At 41.6% G+C, this 20,556-nt stretch overlaps 1 protein-coding gene across 5 annotated transcripts in view; it reads left to right on the forward strand.

The window, feature by feature from the left end:
- SDR42E1 (short chain dehydrogenase/reductase family 42E, member 1) overlaps window positions 1-20,129 on the forward strand; it is a 32,554-nt gene extending 12,425 nt beyond the window's left edge. The window contains exons 1-4 of one of the 5 annotated variants that reach the window (XM_074314523.1): window positions 9,716-9,958; window positions 16,358-16,585; window positions 16,852-16,946; window positions 17,498-20,129. In XM_074314523.1, coding sequence (XP_074170624.1) covers window positions 16,879-16,946; window positions 17,498-18,608 — 1,179 coding nt within the window. In that variant the 5' untranslated portion in view covers window positions 9,716-9,958; window positions 16,358-16,585; window positions 16,852-16,878 and the 3' untranslated portion in view covers window positions 18,609-20,129. Of the gene's footprint in view, window positions 1-9,715; window positions 9,976-10,005; window positions 10,316-16,357; window positions 16,586-16,851; window positions 16,947-17,497 lie in introns of those variants that run through there. The other 4 variants (XM_019743728.2, XM_019743723.2, XM_019743726.2 and 1 more) reach the window with 4 other exon arrangements.
- The last annotated feature ends 427 nt before the right edge of the window (window positions 20,130-20,556 follow it).

The raw sequence follows: 20,556 nt of genomic DNA on the forward strand, positions 1-20,556 counted from the left end.
CCCCAAGAAACTTCAGAAGGAGCATGGCCTTGCCACACCCTAGTTTCAGACTTCTGTCCTCCAGAATTATAAGATACTACATTCCTGTTGTTTCAGCCACCAAGTTTGTGGTAATTTTGTTATGGCAGTCCTAGGAAACTAACGCAATCTCCAAAGTGCATATAACAGTAAAGGGAAATCTACTTGCTAACAAGGTCCTTTGTCTCCTCCCGTCACCACCACTGTGGAATTTCACCAACCTTATAGATGCTTCCTTGCGCTTCTCTTACTCTCTCTTTAACCCCCTCCTCTTCCTCCTTCCCTTACTGTTCTATGGACTCTAACTTTTATTCCCTCCATCCTACAGAGTTATCAGCGCACAGCTCACTCTAACTCCTATTCCTCGACTTACATGTTATAAATTTATTCCACCCACAATCTTCCCCATCTCAGTGAGGGCAACTTCATCCTTCTACTAGAACAACATACAAGCATTGGACTCCCCTGCTCTTGGACTCAACTTACATCCAACCCATCCAAGAAATCTTGCTGCCTCTACCTTCAGAATATATTCACTACTTGACCGCTCCACTGCTACTAACCTTGTGCAAATTACCATTCCTTCCTACCTGGATGACAGCAACAGCCTTGTATTAGTAGGTCCCTCTGATCCCACCCTTGTCTCCCTACAGTCCATTCTCAACCTAGCACCAAAGAAATCCTTTTATAAACTCAGTCCTATCATATCACCCATTTGCTAAAAACTCAGCAAACGCTCCCCATCTCACGCAGAGTAAAAGCCAAAATTCTTAAATGGCTCCAAGGCTAGATGATCTGGCCTCCATAGCTCTAGGACCACATCCCAGGTTTCTATCACCTCATTCATTCCATTCTAGTCACAAGGACCTCCTAGCCACTCCTCAAACACATGGGTACACATCTGCTCTGACTTTTCCCTTGGAACACTTGTCCACCTGCCCAGCTCCCTGGCCTCCTGCAATTCCTTGCTCCAAGATCTCCTGCCCAATGCATCCTGCCCCCATTTCCTTCCTCATTAACGTGCTCTAATTTTTTCCATAATAATAATCTAAGTAACAAATTCATGGCAACGACAACAAACTCCACAATCAATCAATCAATCAATCAATCAATCAATCTACCTACCAAAAATGAAACAGTTGCCGTAAAGTTTCTGTTATATTTATGTGAACTGAAATATGAAGTCTTTTTTTTTCTAACAGCTAAATCATTAAATATAATTTGAGGCATATAACTCAAAAACTATTCAAATACTTTGATCTGGCTGATTGATTTGACAATATGGAATGACTTGGTCAATGATATGATGAATATTTTCCAAAACTTGCATGAGGTATAGCTTCAGTTATGTCGTTGTTTTAAAATATATTTAGGACACACTATCATATTAAAGGATTTTAGCAAAAATATGGCATTCGTATTGAAATTAACACTATTTTGATTTACCCACCTCTGAATACACCTAATTAAACAAGATGCCTCTGAGTGAAAGAATAATAGCCACCCCACAGAGCCACTCGCTGATAGAAAGGAAACCATTCCTCATTCCCAAGACCCTAGGGCCCATGTTGTACCTTTTACGCCCACACCCTCCCCTACATTGTCTCATTCATGTCCTCTTGCCTAAGGCTCTCTCTTGGTTTCATCTTGTTCCACAGGACTTAGGGGAGTGGTATCTTTGGACCTTGAAGTGCAGGAAGGGAGTGAAAAGGCAGTGCTTGGTCTGGCCTCAGGATGGATTGTCTAAGAGATGATCAAAGCTTGCAGACTGCCAAGATTAACTTGCTGATGCTCTGCATTATTATTCTGGTTAGAAGGCCATCAGGAAAACAGAGTGAAAGCAGAAGGAATCGAAAAAGAAACAATGAATCCAAGAGACTCTGCTAGGCAAATTAAACGAATCTGAGAATGAAGGAAAAGAAGGGAGGCGTCAAAATGGTACCTACGCCAACGCCACGTATTGCTGGAGATAAGGAATCCCCTTGTGGACATGAGATTAAGATCAACGGACCATCCCCATAAATAAATCCCAGTGGCAAGTGTATATATGTTTTGGAGTCATCAGTTCAGTGGTCAGAGTTGAAACCAAGAAAACGGAAGAGTTTTTTTAGGTGACGGGTGTACACTATAGAAGAAAAGAAGGGTGAAGGTGGAATCTTGGGTTTTACCCAGTTAGGAGCTGGCAAGAAAAGAAAAGGGAGCCAAAGAAAGAGAATGGAGAGGAGAGCTGAAGTGAAAGGAGAACAAGGAGAGGAAGGAAAAAGAGGAGAGGGGAGGCAGCGCAGAGCATAAATAGGCAAGTGTTAGTTAAAGAAGAAGGGATTCTACAGGAAAAACTGATTCTGTCAGTGACAGAAATTCAAATACCATCTTTCCCCCAGAATAAGACCTAACCAGAAAATAAGCCCTAGCATGATGTTTAGATGAGACATCCCCTGAAAATAAGCCCTAATGCGTCTTTTGGAGCAAAACTTAATATAAGACCCGGTCTTATTTTCGGGGAAACACGGTAGCTAGCAACTAGTGAGGAAATGTTCTTTGCAAAGAGGAAAATCTAAACAAATGGTAAGTTTTAATTTGTCTTACATACTGAATCTCTAGTGTAACATCTGTGCAAGAATTGCAATTAGTACCATGTAAGGAACTCCTAGCATTCGCAGCACTGCCTTTAGTTTTGTAGATGCATCTGAATAGTATATACATTGCTTTTCAAGAAATACCACCTAAATGTTCCTTACAAACAAGGATGGAGAAGTAAAAGGAGTTTCAGCTCTGTACCATGCACCACCTATTTATATTACATCGTACTTCCACAGTCTCTGAGGGAGGGAAACATTGGGGTATGCTGTGGGCTAGGTAAACACCCACTAAATATTGATACACGCATAATTCAAATGACTAAAATAATCCCAGCATAAATTACCCTTGCAGTTAGAGGAGAGACAACATGGAGTAAGCTGATCATGAAAATTAATACAAGTCAACTCTCAAATTTTAATGTAGTTAATTGAACACCACTTATTATTCAAACATCACTTTCTCTCCTGGCTTTTACCTTTCCCTCCTTTCCCTGAGTAAGAGGAAGGTAAGAGGATAGCACCATGGACAAAGCCGTCACATCGAGATGGTGGAGCCAGAGAATTATGTTCATTTTTCTAAGGCAGTGGCTTCTCAACTTTTACCCACATTGATTTTACCATCTATGACACACTTCTGTGGGCATATCCAGGGTAACAGGCCATCCTGTCCTCTCCCACTCAAACAACATTGAAATTACAATGATATCAGTGTAGGTGTAACCTTTTTTGATGTAGTTTTGTTGAGCTATAATTCACATATCACGAAATTTACCCATTTGAAGTCAATGGTTTTTAGTATTTACAGACTCATGCAACCATGACCACATTTTGTTATCCCAAAAAGTAATCCTATATCCATTAGCAGTCACTCCTCCCTACCTCATTTCACCTCGAACCCCCTAGCCACTCACAACCACCAATCTGCTTTCAATCTCTATGGATTTGCCTATTCGGGACATTGCATATAAATGAAATCATGTAATATGTGGTTTTAGTGCTGGGCTTCTGAAACTGGCTAGTAAAATATGTGCACATTGTTTACTAGGCTTATCCATTGTAGCATGTATCAGTACCTCATTTCTTTCTATGGCTGAATAACAGTCCACTTGTATGGACAGATCACACTTTGTTGATCTGTACAGTCATCGATGGACATTTGGGTTGTTTCTTCTTCGGAGATATGATGAGTAACGCTGCGGTAAACTATCCCCGTACAAGTTTTGCTCATGTACTCTTGAACTTGATCTCTAACAAGAGCAGCTAACACTGGCCACAGGGTGTCTGTAGGGGAACACAGGCGTTGTCTTATTTCATCATTTCAGGAATCCTCTGTGCGGAGTCAGGGTTCAAATACTTATTGCTTCAACTCCAAAGTCCATGCTTCTAATCTCCTTGCTATACTTCCTCTAAGTCTAAAAATTAAAAAAAATCATTCATTACTTTAAGTTGATGACTATACCATAGGTAAGACATTAGTTATGACACCTCCTAGCTGATCGTAACACATCCTATTTGAAAACCACCACCCCTGAAAAGGTGGCTCCCTGGAGAAATTATAATCAGGGGCAGAAGGAGGCCCCTAAAACTGCATCAGGACAATGCTTTCAGATGATGCAGTTCCGCCAAACCAAAGCAGGGCTCTAAAGAAGCTCCAGAAGCAGTCAAGAGGGTTACTCTGAGAATGAAGATATGTCAGGAAAAGGGTGAAATGTGGGAATCTGGATCATGCCTTCTTCCTCCTAGAGACTTCTTCCATCTTGCTGTGGTCCACTGGACAGTCCCAACACATGGACAAGATCTTTCCTTCAGATGAATGAATCTGAGCACTATACAGAATGGTATCTCCTTTTCCCTCCCAGCACAGACATAGCCAGTACCTCTTCACTCCTCAGACATGTGACATCAATCCTGACTCTATGCTTTTGCCTGTTATTTCTTCCACCAAAATGTCCCTTTCTTCTTGTCTTTCTGAGCAAACCCCTGCACATTTTTTAGGACTCATGTCACAAGCCACTTCCTCAATAAACACATTTCAGTATCTTCTGCCTTTAAATACATCATTCTTTCTTGGCACAGGGCGTTTAACTATCTTGTATTGGTATAAAATCTAACCTGCTCTAAAAAAGCAAACCCTCCAATTACAGTGGCTTGCTACACAAACTTATGCATGTGATAAAATTGAAAAGAACTACATACACAAAACACACACACAAATGAGTACATGTAAAACTGGGAAAATCTGAATATGACCTGTGGATTGTACCAGTGTCAGTATCTTGGTTGTGATATTATTACACTATAGTTTTGCCAAATGTTACATGTGAATCTAGAATTCTCCTAATAAAAATTTCAATTAAGACGTATAGTATCATAAATAAGTAATAGTACAGGTAATCTAGATTGGTGAGACTAGTGAGACAGCTCTACCCCACAAGGTCATTCAGGGATCGAGGTTCCTTTTATCTTGTTGCTCCAACATCCCTTAGGGTACCATCCTCAACTGAAGTGTTGAAGCTGAGTCAATGACCAAGTTGAGTTTTAGTCCATGGGAGTGGAGAAAAGCAGGCAAGAAATTTCCTTTTAAGTATGTGATGCAGAAATTGCACATATCACTTTCACACAAATTGTATTGGAAAAAACTCAGCCACCTAGGCACATCCAGCTTCTGAGGAGGCTAGTAAATGTAGTTTTTATTTTAGATAGTCATGTGTTAATAAAACATTGTTATTATGGAAGAAGAGAAAACTGCATTTGGGGTAAAAACTAGCAGTCTTCCACAAAGCACACACTGGTTTTGCTGGTTGGTGAACTGTGTTCTTTGGTTATGTGCCAAAAATCCATTTGTTGGGGAAAACCACATCTGACGTATTATATAATAATCTTTCTCTGTCCAATGGTTGGGTGGGACTGAATCCGATCTGTGGTAAGCTGAACAATGGCCCCAAAGATATCCATGTCATAATTAGTTGAATTTGTGACTGTTACCTTCCATGTCAAAAAGGACTTTGCAGGTGTGATTAAGTTAAGGTTCCTGAGATAGGATATTTATTCTGGATTATCTGTGTGGGCTCTAAATGTAATTATAAGTATCCTTATAAGAGGGAGGCAAAGGAAGATTAAATTATAGAGGAGGGAGAAGGCCATGTGACAACAATGGAGCAAAGAGAGATTTGGAGCTGCTATATTATTGACTTTGAAGATGGAGGAAGGGGCCATAAGACAGGACTGCAAAGAATGTAGCTCATAAGCTGCAAAAGACAAGGAAACAAATTCTCTAGAGCCTCCAGAAGGAAACAGACCTGCCAACACCTTGACTTTAGCCAAGTGAAATTGATTTCAGATTTATAGCCTCCAGAACTTTAAGAGAATAATGTGTGTGGTTTTAAGCCATCAAGTTTGTGGTAATTTGTTACAGCAGCTATAGGAGACTAATTTGACATCTCAGGGTGAATAATACTCCAGTCCCAGTCAGTTGAAATATACCATCTCCCAGCTACAGTGAATGGTTAAGAAATTATCACATGACCCATGACTATCCAATCAGAGTCTTCCTTAGGACTTGTGCTGAAAATAAAAGAAAAACAGTCTTTCTCAAAGATCCAAGGTATTAGGAAGTTGTTGTCTTTGATGACCAGTGAATCCCATCTGCTGCCACAGGAAGATTACCAGCTAAAACAGTAGTAGGGGGAAGCTGAGAGATGTAGAGACAGAGCTCCGATGATATTTGAGGCCCTGAAGCTAGATCCACCTTCTGAGCTTCCAGTTACAGGAGCCAATCATTCCTACCTATATCGGGATGGATTTCTATGATTTGCAACCGAAAGAGATCTAATTAACATAGTTGGTATCCACACTCTTCAATCTCTGAAAACAGTAAAGAATAAAAGTGTTAAAGATAAGCTTTACTATCTCAGGAGGTCATTGGTGTCCTTCTAAGAAAGCTCTAAATGCTTGACCCTTAAACAGAGATCCTGTGGCCAAGACACACAAAGTAACATTTAGTTTTAATTGGCACCATTTAAACATTTAGTGTAATCAGTACTGAGAGAGGCATAGGTAATAATAATGAGCTATTTCCAAGTTTTTAAAAGGAAAAAGAAAAACTATTGACTCAAATAAGATGTTTGATAATTCTGAATGTGTGCAATGAATGCTTATAAAAGAAAGTTAAGATGATTAATTGTTGAATAAATAAAATATAAACATTCATTTTATTACTTGGAGAGTTCTTTAATATATAAGGGGGGAAATTTATCAAATGCATTGAAAGTGATAAATGTTAGTTTCCCTTTCTTAAAAAGAAAATCAATTCTTGAAACCATTAACCACCAATTCAAAGTAACTGTACGTTTTCTATTTGTTTCTCCCTTTTAATTTTTTTTCATCTGTGGAAGAAAATAGATGTATCCAGGAGATAGAGCAGCATAATGGAAGGAGCATGGAGTGTAGAGGAAATTGGAGTCAGAAGCCTTGACTTTTAATCTTAACTCTGTCAATTACTAGTTCTATAACCTTGGGTAGTCACTTAACCTCACTTGGCTTCCAGGTGTGACAAGAAATCTCTTACCCATCTCAGAGAGTTGTAGTGGTAAACACCTTTAAGGGCAATATCTCTCAGCCTTAACTGTGCATGGGAATTCCCTGTGAAATTCCAACTTTTGTTAGAATTTTTGCAGACTCTTGCTAGGTTTGGAGTGGGACCTGAGAGCTGCATTTCTGAAAAGCTCTTAGGTGCTGTTGATGCTGTTTCACACTTTTGAATAGCAAGCTTTTAGGGTGTCTTCCAAGCTCACAATGATTTCTCTTCTCTAGAAACTGCCTTACTTTATAGCAGTGGGCTGTTAATAGTTGTCCTTCTACCCCATTGCCATGGATGACTATAGTAAAGGTGATTTCTGATGCAGCCTGGACCAAAAGAAGGTCTCACCTGCAAATCTGATTTTGAACAAAGACAGCCAGAGATGTGACATTTATTCACTTCCTCATTCATTCAGCAATTCTTTTTAAATTCTCTCTATGTCAGACACTATGATAGACAGTGGATATACACCAGTCAATAAAGCAGGTCTCTGCCCTGACAGTGCGTTAGCAATGAACAGGATCCTTTTAGATGGACTAAGTGCTGTGAAAGGATTGGAGGATTTCAAAAGTTGCAGACACCTGATTTAAATAGGGGTGTTAGGGAAAGCCTAGTTCCTGCTTCCCTTTCTGCAGAAACCTCAGAGGCCACATGTTGAAGACAATGGCATAACAAATGAAACAAGACTGGATCCCTGTGTGATTGTGTGGAGGAGAGCCGCTTTCCCCACTTCCCTGCGGACTGAATTTGACTACGATATGAGTGAGAAATAAACTTTTATCGTACTAAACCACTGAGATGTCAGACTTTATCTATTATAGAAGCTAGCTGTAAATACATTTACTGCTTACTGTAAATACATAGTCACCTGTTTCTGAGACTCTAAAAATTGCTCTTTTTTCACTTAAATTAACTAGAGCTACTCTCTACTACTTGAAACCCAAAGAACCTTATGGATACAATTTCTGTGAGGATCCAATGAGCTAATAGGTGTGAAAGTACTTTGCGAGGAATAAGGGTACACCTATGAAGAATTATGACTGTAAATTGATTTTTCTGTAAAGTACCCACTGTCTGGATATATTAATGGGGGAAAGAAACTAAACAAGCATTGACCTATAAACTCACACTGCAGTCATTTCTTTCTCTGGTCATTTCTATCTTGATTTCTTGTTCAGACCTTTACAAAATCAACTTTACTAAATTGCAGTGGAAACTAAGGAAGTAATTATAAAGTTTGTAATTTTCCTTTAAAACGTGCTTATTTTTTAAGAGTCCTGGGTGGCACAAGAATATTAACATAGAAATTTGCCATACTTATTCTCATGTGCTATCAACTTGCCATAGATCTGGGCACCCCTGAGGGGATCTGAAGTCCCCAAGGGAAATCTGTCTTCTCTATTACATCCTCAGAGGAGTCTTTTCTTCTTTGGCTACTGGTCCCAGGAGCATGTAGCTGGTCTCCCAGCCCCCTCACTATCTTTCCTCTTCCTCTCTTCTAATCTTTGTGCATCCTGGGCAGCAAAAGTAAAGCTGTTCCTTGAGACTACTTGGTACAATCATATCTCAGTCTCCTACAATTTATAGCTGGATCACAGTTGACGACAAGACAGGCAGACAAGGCCAGTTCTGGAGACTTAGCTTTCTTTACCTGGTCTTCATTAATGTTTCGATCCCAGGGCTTGAGGTTGTTGTGACTTTGTGTTGCTAGTGGAAACTTAGCAGGAAATGACATACTTCATATGAGGTCCTATGAGTCTCAATGTGGCAAGAGCAGCACATGAAGTCAAAATCTTCATCCTGTGAGCCTCCAAAATGAAATCCTCCCCAGCCAGGGGTCAGTCCGTGTGTGTGTGTGTGTGTGTGTGTGTGTGTGTACACAGAGCCTGCACCTCTCCATAGAACCAGATTCCTGATGAGCAGACACAAGATGGGCCTCTCAGGGCGACCTTTGAATACGGATGCCAACCTTCCTTTTTACATGACTTTTAGTCTTTGGTTCCAGCAACAAATGTTAATCTTGGCCTCATTGCCTGCTCAGTGACCAGAAGAAGTAGAATTGGAAAAAATAGTGAAAATCAGGGACCCAGGAAAACATATGGACACACATAAATGTGGAAACTCAGAGAGAAATAGAGACTTTACAAGATACAAGGAGACTTTAAAATATTCAGGAGTGTCAAGAAGCCTCATCCATCCATCCATCCATCCATCTATCCAGGCAATACTGACTGAGCTGAGCCCCTCCTATTTATCAGGTACTGTGCTCAGCATTAGGGGGTACACAAAGATGGAGGTGGAAGTCTAAAGGCAGACACTGGAGGTGGGAATAGCAGTAGTCCTGACTGTAAGGACTCCCACGAAGTTGCAATACAGGCAGGGACTGGGCACATGGGGGAGATTCATGAAGTGAACCTGCTGCCTCAGCACAGGTGAGGGTGGATGAGAAACCTGCACATCATAGAGATGCCAACACCTCCGGGCTTCCTAGAGAGGCCAGGAAGTGGCTCCAGGAGGCCGGTCAGATGGCTCAGGAGGTGCCAAACAGGGGTGGCACCAGGCGCTGTGGTCCGGGCCTCCCTGTTCTGTGCAGTTGTACGCCCGTGTGCCTGGGCCAGGGTAGAGAGGGCCGCCCCTGCGCGGGGACCTGGGCGGAGCTTGCAGGAGCGCGGCAGCTCCAACGAGCGTCAGGGCAGCTGAAGGTGACCCCGCCTGTACCTGCGCGGGGTGGCAGCCCAGGTGGGACGAGCTCAGTCAGCGGCAGGTGGTTCGCAGCGCCGAAGTGAGTAACCGACACAGGTGACGGGAAAACCCTCCCCTTTCGGTTCTTTCGGATTCTAAGGAGCCAGGCTTTCTAGCTTGGCTTTCTAATAAGTCGCTAAGGCCTGAACAATACCTCGCTGCTGGGTGGTTTTGTTTGTTTGTTTTTTTGTTTTTTTCCCCCTTGATTTTGTTCAGACTGCAGGCCGCCAGCTCAGAGCTTTCAATGGCATCTGTATCTAGCTACACTTGATTCACAGCTTTTATTTTCATCTCACTTTTTTTGGAACGATTACCTTTCTGACAAATGATTCTGGTTTCCCATTTAAAGTGGCAATGTAAGGTTCCCATTTAAAATGGATGTATTTCTTGTAAAAAGGTAAGTAGATCTAAATAAAACATAATAGGTAACTCATAGTACCAGAGGTACCAGGTGTGAGAGAAATTGTGAAGGTGGGTAAGTGAACAATACTGCATTGTCCCAACCCAGCTGGGGAGTCCTACATGATAGGTCCACCGGGAAAGGAACGCGCATGGTCTGGTAAATTAAGTAAGTTTTTATTGTAAGAGAGCAAGAGTTTATCGGGCTGAGCAAAGACAGCTACAGCCCAGACTGCATGTCTAAAGGAGACTTGCAGCCCCGAAGGAGGGGGTGAGGAGGGTTTTATAGGGGCGGTGTTGACAAGGTAGCATTGTTTGAACAGAAAATGTTAACCAGTAGCCTGCAAACCAGTAGCTGGTAGGCTTGCATTTTCTGTTATCGCAAGTTTGGCTCTGTCTGCAGGTGCAGGCCAACAGACATTTTGTTGTTTTCTTGCAGATGTGGCTGTATGTATAAGTTAAGGTCTCTGAGACCTAACATTCAGGGACCTACACTAAGTCAAGGTCTCTAACTTTCAGAGACCTTACACTACAGACCTCACTTCAAGCCCTGGGTTTAACTTGCTGCTTGTGGCCTGCATCACCGTGGATCAGTTTCTTTCTTGCTTTTTCTTCCTTGCTTTCTTTGATTTGTTTTTTCCTTCCAGCTTTATTGAGATATAATTAGCATATAACGTGGTGAAATTTTAAGGTGTACGCAGTGATGATTTGATACATGTATCAACTGTGAAATGATAACCACAATAAGGTTAGTTAGCATGTCCATCACTTCACATAACTAGAATTTTTGTGTGTGGCGAGAACTTGAAAGATCTCTTTTAGCAACTTTCAAGCATGTAATACAGTATCGTTAACTGTAGTCACTGATGCTGAATATTATAACTGGAAGTTTGTTCCCTTTGACCAGCATCTCGTCATCCCCTCACCCCACCCCACCCCACCCCATTCTAACCATCATTCTACTGTTTCTATGAGTTCAGCTTTTTTTAGATTCCACATGTAATTGAAATAGTATTTGTCTTTCTCTGTCTGACTTTTTTCACTTAGCATAATGCCATCAAGGTCTATTCGTGTTGTCACAAATGGAAGGATTGCCTTCTTTTTATGGCTGAATAATATTCCATTGTGTATATATTTACTACATCTTGTTTATCCATTCATCTGTTGCTGGACACTTAGGTTGTTTCCATGTCTTGGCTATTGTGAATAATGCTGCAATGAATATGGGGGTACAGATATCTTTTTGAGGTAGTGATTTCATTTACTTCAGATGTATATTAATATATGCAAGTTTCTTCACCTCTGACCCTTGGTCCTCATATCTGAAAAGCTGAGGATAATAATAACAACCTGACAAGATTGTCCTGAGGCTTCAGTGGTAAATCTTTAAAGCCTTTAAAGCTCCTAGCCCATAAAAAATAATAAATCTAGCTATAGTTGCTATTTTCATTTTAGCGAGGAGGAAACAGGATCAGAGAGGTTCAGTGCCTTGCGCAGGGTCACACAGGGAATTGGTGAGAGAGCCAAGTCTAGGACCCATATTTTCTGATTTCAAACATAGGAAGCTTAACCCCGCAACCCTACTACCTCTACCTCATGGGACAAGATGGGGCACCTCCTCCCTGCCCCTCTGGGAATTGGAGAGACCACTATGAGGTCGCTGGATACGTTAGCTATGAAAGCCTCCACAGGAGTCAGGTCAGTAAATTTGGGATTAACAAATTAGTACTTGTCTCAGAGGGTTATTAGGAGCATCAGAGGAAATAATTCATGGAAAGGGCTTAGCATAATGCCTGGTATACTGTAAGTGCTTAATAAATGGCAGCTGATGTTATTTGGATATGTTGAAGTGGCAGACATGCTGAGCTAGCGAGGGGAAGTACACGTGTAATACTCCTTGCAGATACAGCAGAAAGGGGCATTTGAAAAGGTTGCAGAGTACTCATTCCATTTGAATTTACAATCTGCCAGATACTTCTTGTCCCTGTAGATATTCCTGGAGAAATGGCCTATGCTCACAAGCAGTTTATATCGTAGTTTGGGAAGCAGATGGGAAATACCAGTTATAAAATTTTATAATTACTTTTGTCATAAGCATCGTGAAGAATTGCAAGGAGGTTTTGTGCAATAGTTGGGTAAAAGGAGTTTAAGTGGGGAGCTGGACAAGAAGATTAGATAAGGTGGCAAAAATTAGACAGCTGCTCTGCCATCTTTAGTTATATTGAAAACAATGTGCACAATTACCCCTCTCTGTCATGAGCATATCGACTTTCCACTTGGTGATATGCCCTTAGTTAATTTTCTCCCCAAATGCATTTGGCCTTTTTGGTTTTACACCTCACATCCCTTTTACCTGTATCAGGGTTATTCTCCTTATCGTCTGTAACTACTTCATCGTTACTGCTTTGCCTGCTTTATATTAAATACAAAAATATTCAGATCGCGCATGGAATGTGAACAGCACTGTTTTTAAGCCCTCTAGCCCCAATGTGTTTTCCTCCTCTCGATATAGCAAGAACACAGTTACCTTTTGCCTCCAGTCAGTAAGTACTCAGGCAGTCATTTAAAACACGCCATCGTAGGATTAAACGACCTGGAGATATTTTTCTCTCCCTTAAAGTAAATACAGTAAATTTTAACTTTTATGAAAGCAGTCTTCAGTTCTCCTCTGTGTTTCATACTCCAGTGGCACTAGATTTGTATATTGCATTATAATACCACAGGGCTAGTCCCATCATCACGTTGAACTCATGGGATGAAGAAACTGTGTGCACAATCTAAGGTTCTTATTACTAATCCTTAGCATTTAATTAGTTCTTTGTAAATCTAAAGCACTCCTACTCATTTTTATGAGTTTCTTCTCATCACTTCCCCATGAGATGTCAACTTTATTACCCTCACTTTATCTTCGTATTATCAAGAGGTCAGGCAGGTTTTAAATTTCATTTTTTCCTGTTTGTAATTAAGATTCCCTTTTCTTGATCATGTATTTAACTTTAACCTGTTTCCACTGAAACGTCTGCTCGGATCAGATGTGACCCTTCCCACTGACCTAGAGGAAAGCAATTACTGAACAAAGCCGCATTTTAGAGGAGCCGTAAAGCAATTGCAATTATAAAGGGCAGTCTGAGTGCCCAGGCCTAGAAGGAATCAGATGGAAACAAATTAATAAGACAGAAGCCATAAAGTGTATAAAAAATGAGGCAGCTGATTGAAAAAACAAAAAAACAAAAAGCGTGTATACTCTCTGTATCCCTGGCTTAGTGTTTACGGGAATTTCTTGTGATTTTTCTGTGAAATGTGTTCGCTGCAGTTTTTCTATGCTGATTTTAGGGAGGAGGCGGCTCCTGTGAAGTACCATTAATGACTGATAATCTACAATCTATGAAGGTTTTACCGACCTGGTAGATAGGCTTGTTTTCCTTGGTGTTTGTCCTGATAAATCATTAATATTTCCTTATTCACCTTTCTCTTCTGACCGTCCTGATCAGGTCAGTTATCTAAGCTCTTGCCTCATATCATCCTGGAATTAGCTGGAAGGTAATGAGGAGTAGCATGAATAGGCCCGCCAGGTACTCTGGAAGCATTAATCATTTGAACTTGTACGTCCCCAGCTTGATTGATGTGCACATGAGCCATGAATGGCCTGTGGCCTTGAGACTGGACTGCAATGTGCAGTTTTAAAAACAAAGCATAATTAGAGTTGAGGAATAAATTCTGTTGGAATTTTCTTAATTGGACTCTCTGAGGCCTCATCCGTTTCTGAACCCTTCCAGTGGAATCCCTGTGGCGCGACGAAGAATGTCTTAAAACTTTGTTCTCTGGTATTATAGTAATCAAAACTCTATGAACCTGGCAGAACATTTCTAAAACCTGTGTGTGCTTTTTCAGTTTGTGGCAACACCTTCCTCAAACTTGTGGACACCGCTTGCTGCCATGTCGTTGAGTTGCTTCCCGCTCTCGTCCTAATCTCAGTTTAGGAGTTTAGGCGCCACTGACATTTTATCCTCGCCGGTAGCCCAGATCCTCGTCACTCCTTACCTAGACTCTTGCCGGTTTCCAGGCTCTCCCTCCTGCAGGGAAAGCATGACCTTTGGCAAGGGCCAAAGTGACGATGCCATTCTGTAAACCTCCAAGGGCTTTCTGTTGTCTGTAGAATGGAATCCAGACTCCCCCGAAGAATACTCAAAGCTGTCACTGAGCTGACCCCAGGCTGTCCTGCCCCAAGTCGACAGCCGCTCCCTTTGGCTTCCGTTGGTACGCCAGCCACAGCAGACTTGCCATATTAGCTGCCCTATACCAGCCTTCCCAGTTACCATTCCACTAATTTATGAGGCTCCCAGCCTGTGGTAACCCTGTGCCTCATCTCAGCTTGCCTAGATCTCCCTCTTGTTCCAGTACAGCTCTCATGCTTACTCTTTGACAAAGTCTTCACTGATCAGACCTTCAGGATCGATTTCTGCTCCCCCCCCCGCCCCCACCCACCTTAGTGCTCCCACAGCACCTTGTTTGTACTGGCATTATTACACCAATCTTGTTTTCTCCTTTTCGCCTTGGACTTTAGATATTTGCAAAAGGCTCTCTCCTTCATCGTAAGCTCCAGGATGCAGCTGTCTTATTTAGCTTCATGTCCTTTTCACTCCAGAACTTTGTAGGAGATAAATTAAAGTGACAGTGCTAATTGGCATATGTAACAGTGACTCTTAGCTCCTTCAGGGCCCTGCATGTGTGCCCACCATAATTTTACTAAGTTGGATGTATCTCTGTGTTCAAAATCATCCATAAATTCTACACCTACTTGTTGAGCGTCTACTGTGTTCTAGGTTCCAGGGGGGACATGCCAGTGAAAAAGGCCAAAGGACTCAATTCTCATGGCACTTGACGTTCTATTGGAAGGAGATCAATAGTAATTTTAGATAGTGAAATGTGCCATGAAAAGAACAAAGCAGCATTTACGGTACAGGAGAACTGTTTTAGGTGAGGCGATCAGAGAAGCCTGTCTAAGTTGAGTAAGTGACACTTGAACAGACCCAAATATTGAGAAAGATGCAGCCAGACAGTGATCATAAGATCACTGTTAGGTAAATTAAAGAGATGCTGGTACGTTATTCTTCATGACTTTTCTTGGAAGCATAGCTGTGGCAATTGCTTAGTCAAACCTCTGGAATCCATCAGGCATCCTCCACCCATTTTGCTCAATGTTCCTAATATTTCTCACTCTTCCCTTCCTGCGTACCCTCAAGCCACGGAGACAGTCATTTGCTGAATCTTGTCTTCAGCTGGCACACCTACTGATTTCTGCATGGATGATCTGGTTAGCTTTCCTGGCAATCTGACCTACGTAGTACACTTCTCCAGGAGAATTTGTCAAACTTTTTGTAACCCTGTGCTTTTGAGAGACCTCATCATGCTATGTGGGAGTATAAAAGAATAATCGAATCCCCAAACTCTGGAGCTTGAAGAAAAGGAAATTCAAGAAATGACATCCATGGGGCACCCATATCATGCCAGGCAGTTTGCTAGGCATGCTTTATACACTATCCTGTTCGGTCTTCAGAAGCCTGTGAGCTTATTGTCAACTCCACGTTTTAGAGGCAGCAACAGGCTCACAGGGATTGAGTTGTCCAGGTGACGTTGGTCGCTTGCAGTCTCCCTGCCTAACCACTCCTATGAATGTCTCCACAGACTTGAGTGAGGGAGCATGTGCATTCCCAGTGCATTTGAGGACCTGTGTGCTTCCTGCTCCATTTCTTTTTAAGTGGGAAGAACTGAGTCACCCACTCTTTGCTTGTTTTGTCTTGTTCTTGAGAGAATAGGGTCTTGGAACCTTGAGAAAAAATTATAGATATTTTTATAAGATGTAATTTATAGCATAATCATTATTATTATTTTGGCATAGAAGAGGAGGGACAGAGAAGGGTGACCCCCATACGCATTGAGCACATGCAGTACTTGCAAGATTTGCTGGAGGTGGGGAATGGGGCTTGCTGTATCGAAGGAAACTTTTGCCCCCTAACTTTATTTTTTTTTTCGTATATAGGGTTACCAGAACACCAGTATTAAACTATGTTGCCGTGTGAACTTGAAACAAAAGATGTTGGAAATTTGCTTTAGAGTTCTGTCCTTGATTTTTCTGATGCATGGGGGAAAATGCCTCTGCTTACCAAAGTTGAATGAATTCTTTTCAGCAAGGCTCTAATTTTTCCCAAGGATTAAGAATAATGCCTTACATTTGGAGAGTGCTTTGTGGTTTCCAAAGCACTCCCAGGTAATTATCTTATTTAACTTTCATATCCACCTTGCCCGGGAGGCAGGGCAGATGTTGCTGTCGTCATATTACAGAGGAAGAAATTTGAAGTCCAAAAGTGAAAGGGGAGGAGACGTTGGCTAACATCACACAGTTATGATGAGAACCTAGGTCTTAGCTTTTCTTTCTGTTAGAGGATACTGCCTTTTTGTTTTTGTTAACCCAAATTAAGGACAGTCACGTTTGCATTTGGAGTAGTAACTGGGTTGCATATTTATTTCTTACAGGTCCAGTTATCCTTTTGTCTGTCACATATGGACTCCCAAAAATCTCCGAAGGAAAGTGTCCTCATTACAGGAGGAGGTGGCTATTTTGGTTTCCGGTCAGCGCATCTATAAAATATGTCCCTAGAATTATTTTACTGGTAGTTGCTGGAAAAAGTATCTGTCAACTCTGACATTAATACAGTATAGACTTTTACTTGTTTGTATAGTGTTAAGCCAAGAATGAACTATTTTGTCCACTGCTCAGATACTGAAATTGAGAACTGCGGATATATTCCAAGTTAAGAAAAAAAGCCATTGATTCTGGGAGGGGAGATATGCACATCACCAAAAACAATTTAAAATAATAGTGGTTCTTTCAAAGTTATTCATCAGTATTCCAAAGAATGGATGGTGGGTCCAAGAACAGAGAGACAAAGTGTAACACATAGATGCCACTGTCTTTGAAGATAAAAGCCTCTCTCATGTAATTTAAGTAAATGCGGGGATTCTCATTTTTGAATATTTGCATAAGTAAGACTTGCCCCAATGAACACATAAAGCGAGGGACTCAGGATAAGCTGTGAAGACTTGGTCGGTTATTTTACATACTTTTCCTAGGCATAGCTTAACAGTGATTTCATCTAACTGTTACTCTTTTTCACTTCAGCCTAGGCTGTGCTCTGAAGCAGAAGGGAGTCCACGTGATTCTGTTTGACATCAGCAGCCCTTCTGAAAGCATTCCAGAAGGAATCAAGTTTATTCGTGGAGACATTCGCCACCTCTCTGATGTAGAGAAAGCCTTCCAGGATGTGGATGTCACGTGTGTGTTCCACATTGCCTCTTATGGTATGTCAGGGCGGGAGCAACTGAATCCACACCTGATCGAAGAAGTCAATGTGGGGGGCACAGACCATATCCTCCAGGCTTGCAGGAGGAGAGGGGTGCCAAGATTAGTTTACACTAGCACTTTCAATGTCGTCTTCGGAGGTCAAGTTATCCGAAATGGAGACGAATCTCTGCCTTACCTACCTCTTCACCTCCATCCCGACCACTACTCTCGGACCAAATCGATTGCAGAGAAGAAGGTGCTGGAGGCCAATGGTACAGCCCTGGAAAGAAGTGATGGGGTCTTGAGAACTTGTGCTCTGAGGCCAGCTGGCATCTATGGGCCTGGGGAACAACGGCACCTTCCCAGGATAGTGAGCTACATCGAGAGGGGCCTGTTCAAGTTTGTGTTCGGGGATCCCAGGAGCCTGGTTGAATTTGTCCATGTGGATAACCTGGTTCAAGCTCACATTCTGGCCTCAGAGGCCCTGAAAGCGGACAGGGGCCACATTGCTTCTGGGCAGCCCTACTTCATCTCAGATGGCAGACCCGTGAACAACTTTGAGTTCTTTCGGCCTCTGGTTGAAGGCCTGGGCTACCGGTTCCCATCCATTCGGCTGCCCTTGACCCTTATCTACTGCTTCGCTTTCCTAACAGAGATGGCCCACTTTGTTTTGGGTCGACTCTACAACTTCCAGCCCTTCCTCACCCGCGCAGAAGTTTACAAAACTGGTGTCACACATTACTTCAGCCTAGAGAAGGCCAAGAAAGAGCTAGGCTATGAGGCTCAGCCATTTGACCTCCACGAAGTAGTAGAGTGGTTTAAAGCCCGTGGTCATGGCCGACGTCCTGGGAATCGTGATTCTGAGTGTCTTGTTTGGGATGGGCTGTTAGTCTTACTCTTGGTTATGGCGGTTCTCACATGGCTGTCTTCTGTGATTCTGTCACTGTGAACGAGGTACTAAAACTAAGGAGCCGATCACACTTGCTGAGATGGTTTTCAAGAAACACAAGTTTTAAAATATAGATAGATAGATAGATAGATAGATAGATAGATAGATATATCTGGTGCCAAATTGTGGCTCTTCAAATTGCTACTCAAGAATAGATTCTTGGATTAAGTCTTCATTTCTTACCTCCTTGCACTAATCCTAATGGGAGAATAAAGAAGCAAAGATAAATTTGAAATTTGGCTTCTTATGTGTCCTCTTTCTTTAGATGGGTGCAGTAGAAGTCATTTTGTAGACATAGACCTAAACTTAGTTAGACTGGAAATGTCTTCCCTGAATTTCTCAGAAGCCAAAAACATACTTATTTCTGTTCCATACACTACATCTACTTAAAATGGACTAAAAACGCACACTGATAGGGACATGGCAAAATGCTAACAGGCTTGAAAATGTGTGAAAAATACCAAATTGGGCCAGATCCCTACAGACCGACCCTCTGAGGAGCTGATGACTGTTGTAGGGGAGGCATTAGCTATTTACTGCATAAGTTTTGAGAATTAGTTTTTGCCCTTTGTGTTATAAGGGCATTACCTGTGTGACCACATGCTAATGTTTGATGTTTAAACAAATAGACCTTTATCTGACCTTACAGGATTCTTTGGAGGATTAAATTAGACATGGTTATAAAGTGCCACTCAGCACACTTAAGCCATTATTTTTATTAATATTGTTATTACACATTCCTTATGAGTGTTTTCTTCCTTTGGGGTATTCTGTTTAGAGGGGGCTGCTGCTGCTAACCTTTCTGGAATGCCTTCGTGGTGTGCCCTCAAAGTCTGTAACAAATGTGTTTGAATATACTCAGTGTTTGTAAAGTTTTGGTGTCTGAGGATAGACTGAAGTTTAAGAAACAGCTATAAGTCTGATAATTAAGGAAGAGGACCAAGCCGATGACGCCATTCATAATTAAAAAATGAAGCATAACTGTAAACTAATAGACTGGTTTTCTTACTGGAAGAATTTTTGGTTCTCTGAAGGCCATTTCCAATGAGGAATGTTTTGAACAAGGGCATTGTCCAGCCATCCACGGGGATTGCCTTGGAAGACATTCAAGTTGTTGCATAGGAACCAAAGTGGAAAGAAGACAGAATCTTGACCCATTCCATGATTCCAGCTACAGAAAGGATAGTATTAAAACATTGTAAAATAGCATAGATTGCCCTGGAAAGTAATGTTACAGTTGTTTGGAGAGTCTTGGTGGAAGAAGGATGCCAGACGAACAACCCCTCCTGAGTGCTGCTTGGATGTTTTAGAAAAAGTGCTCAAATTGATACCAGAACTGCAACCATGAATAGTTTGTGTGACCTTATCCAAGTGACTGAAGCCTCTTATGCTTTAGTTCCCTCATTTGGGACATGAGAATGACTGTATTTGCCCTTTCTATTAACCCACCTCACACAGTTTGTTGGAAGCATAAAATAAGACGTGGTGAAAATATTTTTAATGTATAAATTGCAACATTAATGTGGTGGTAGTATTGTTTTTGGTAAAATATTTTTGGAGTCTTATAAGATGCTTTTGCCTTTTAGTCCATGGGGAACTTCTATAAGTACCTGCAGCTATCTAACACACCAGGTGCTATGGGGCAGGTTTCTCTGCCCTTGACAGACTTACAGTCTCGTAATGACATGGTGTGTCCATACGAAAAGGTCACTCATAGGCCAGATAAGTACAGTAAAAGATTCATCCATTGCCACTGAGAGGTATCGTGGGCTTTCAAAGCATGTTTTTAATGAAGTCCTTCAAAAGAATGATAGCTACCGTGTTTTCCCTGAAAATAAGACCTAGCCAGACCATCAGCTCTAATCCATCTTTTTAATTTTTGCTCCAAAAGGTGCATTAGAGCAGATGGTCCGGGTAGGTCTTATTTTCAGGGAAACACGGTGCTTCT

Source organism: Rhinolophus sinicus, linkage group LG11 (genome assembly GCF_036562045.2).
Source record: "Rhinolophus sinicus isolate RSC01 linkage group LG11, ASM3656204v1, whole genome shotgun sequence".
Lineage (NCBI taxonomy): Eukaryota > Metazoa > Chordata > Mammalia > Chiroptera > Rhinolophidae > Rhinolophus > Rhinolophus sinicus.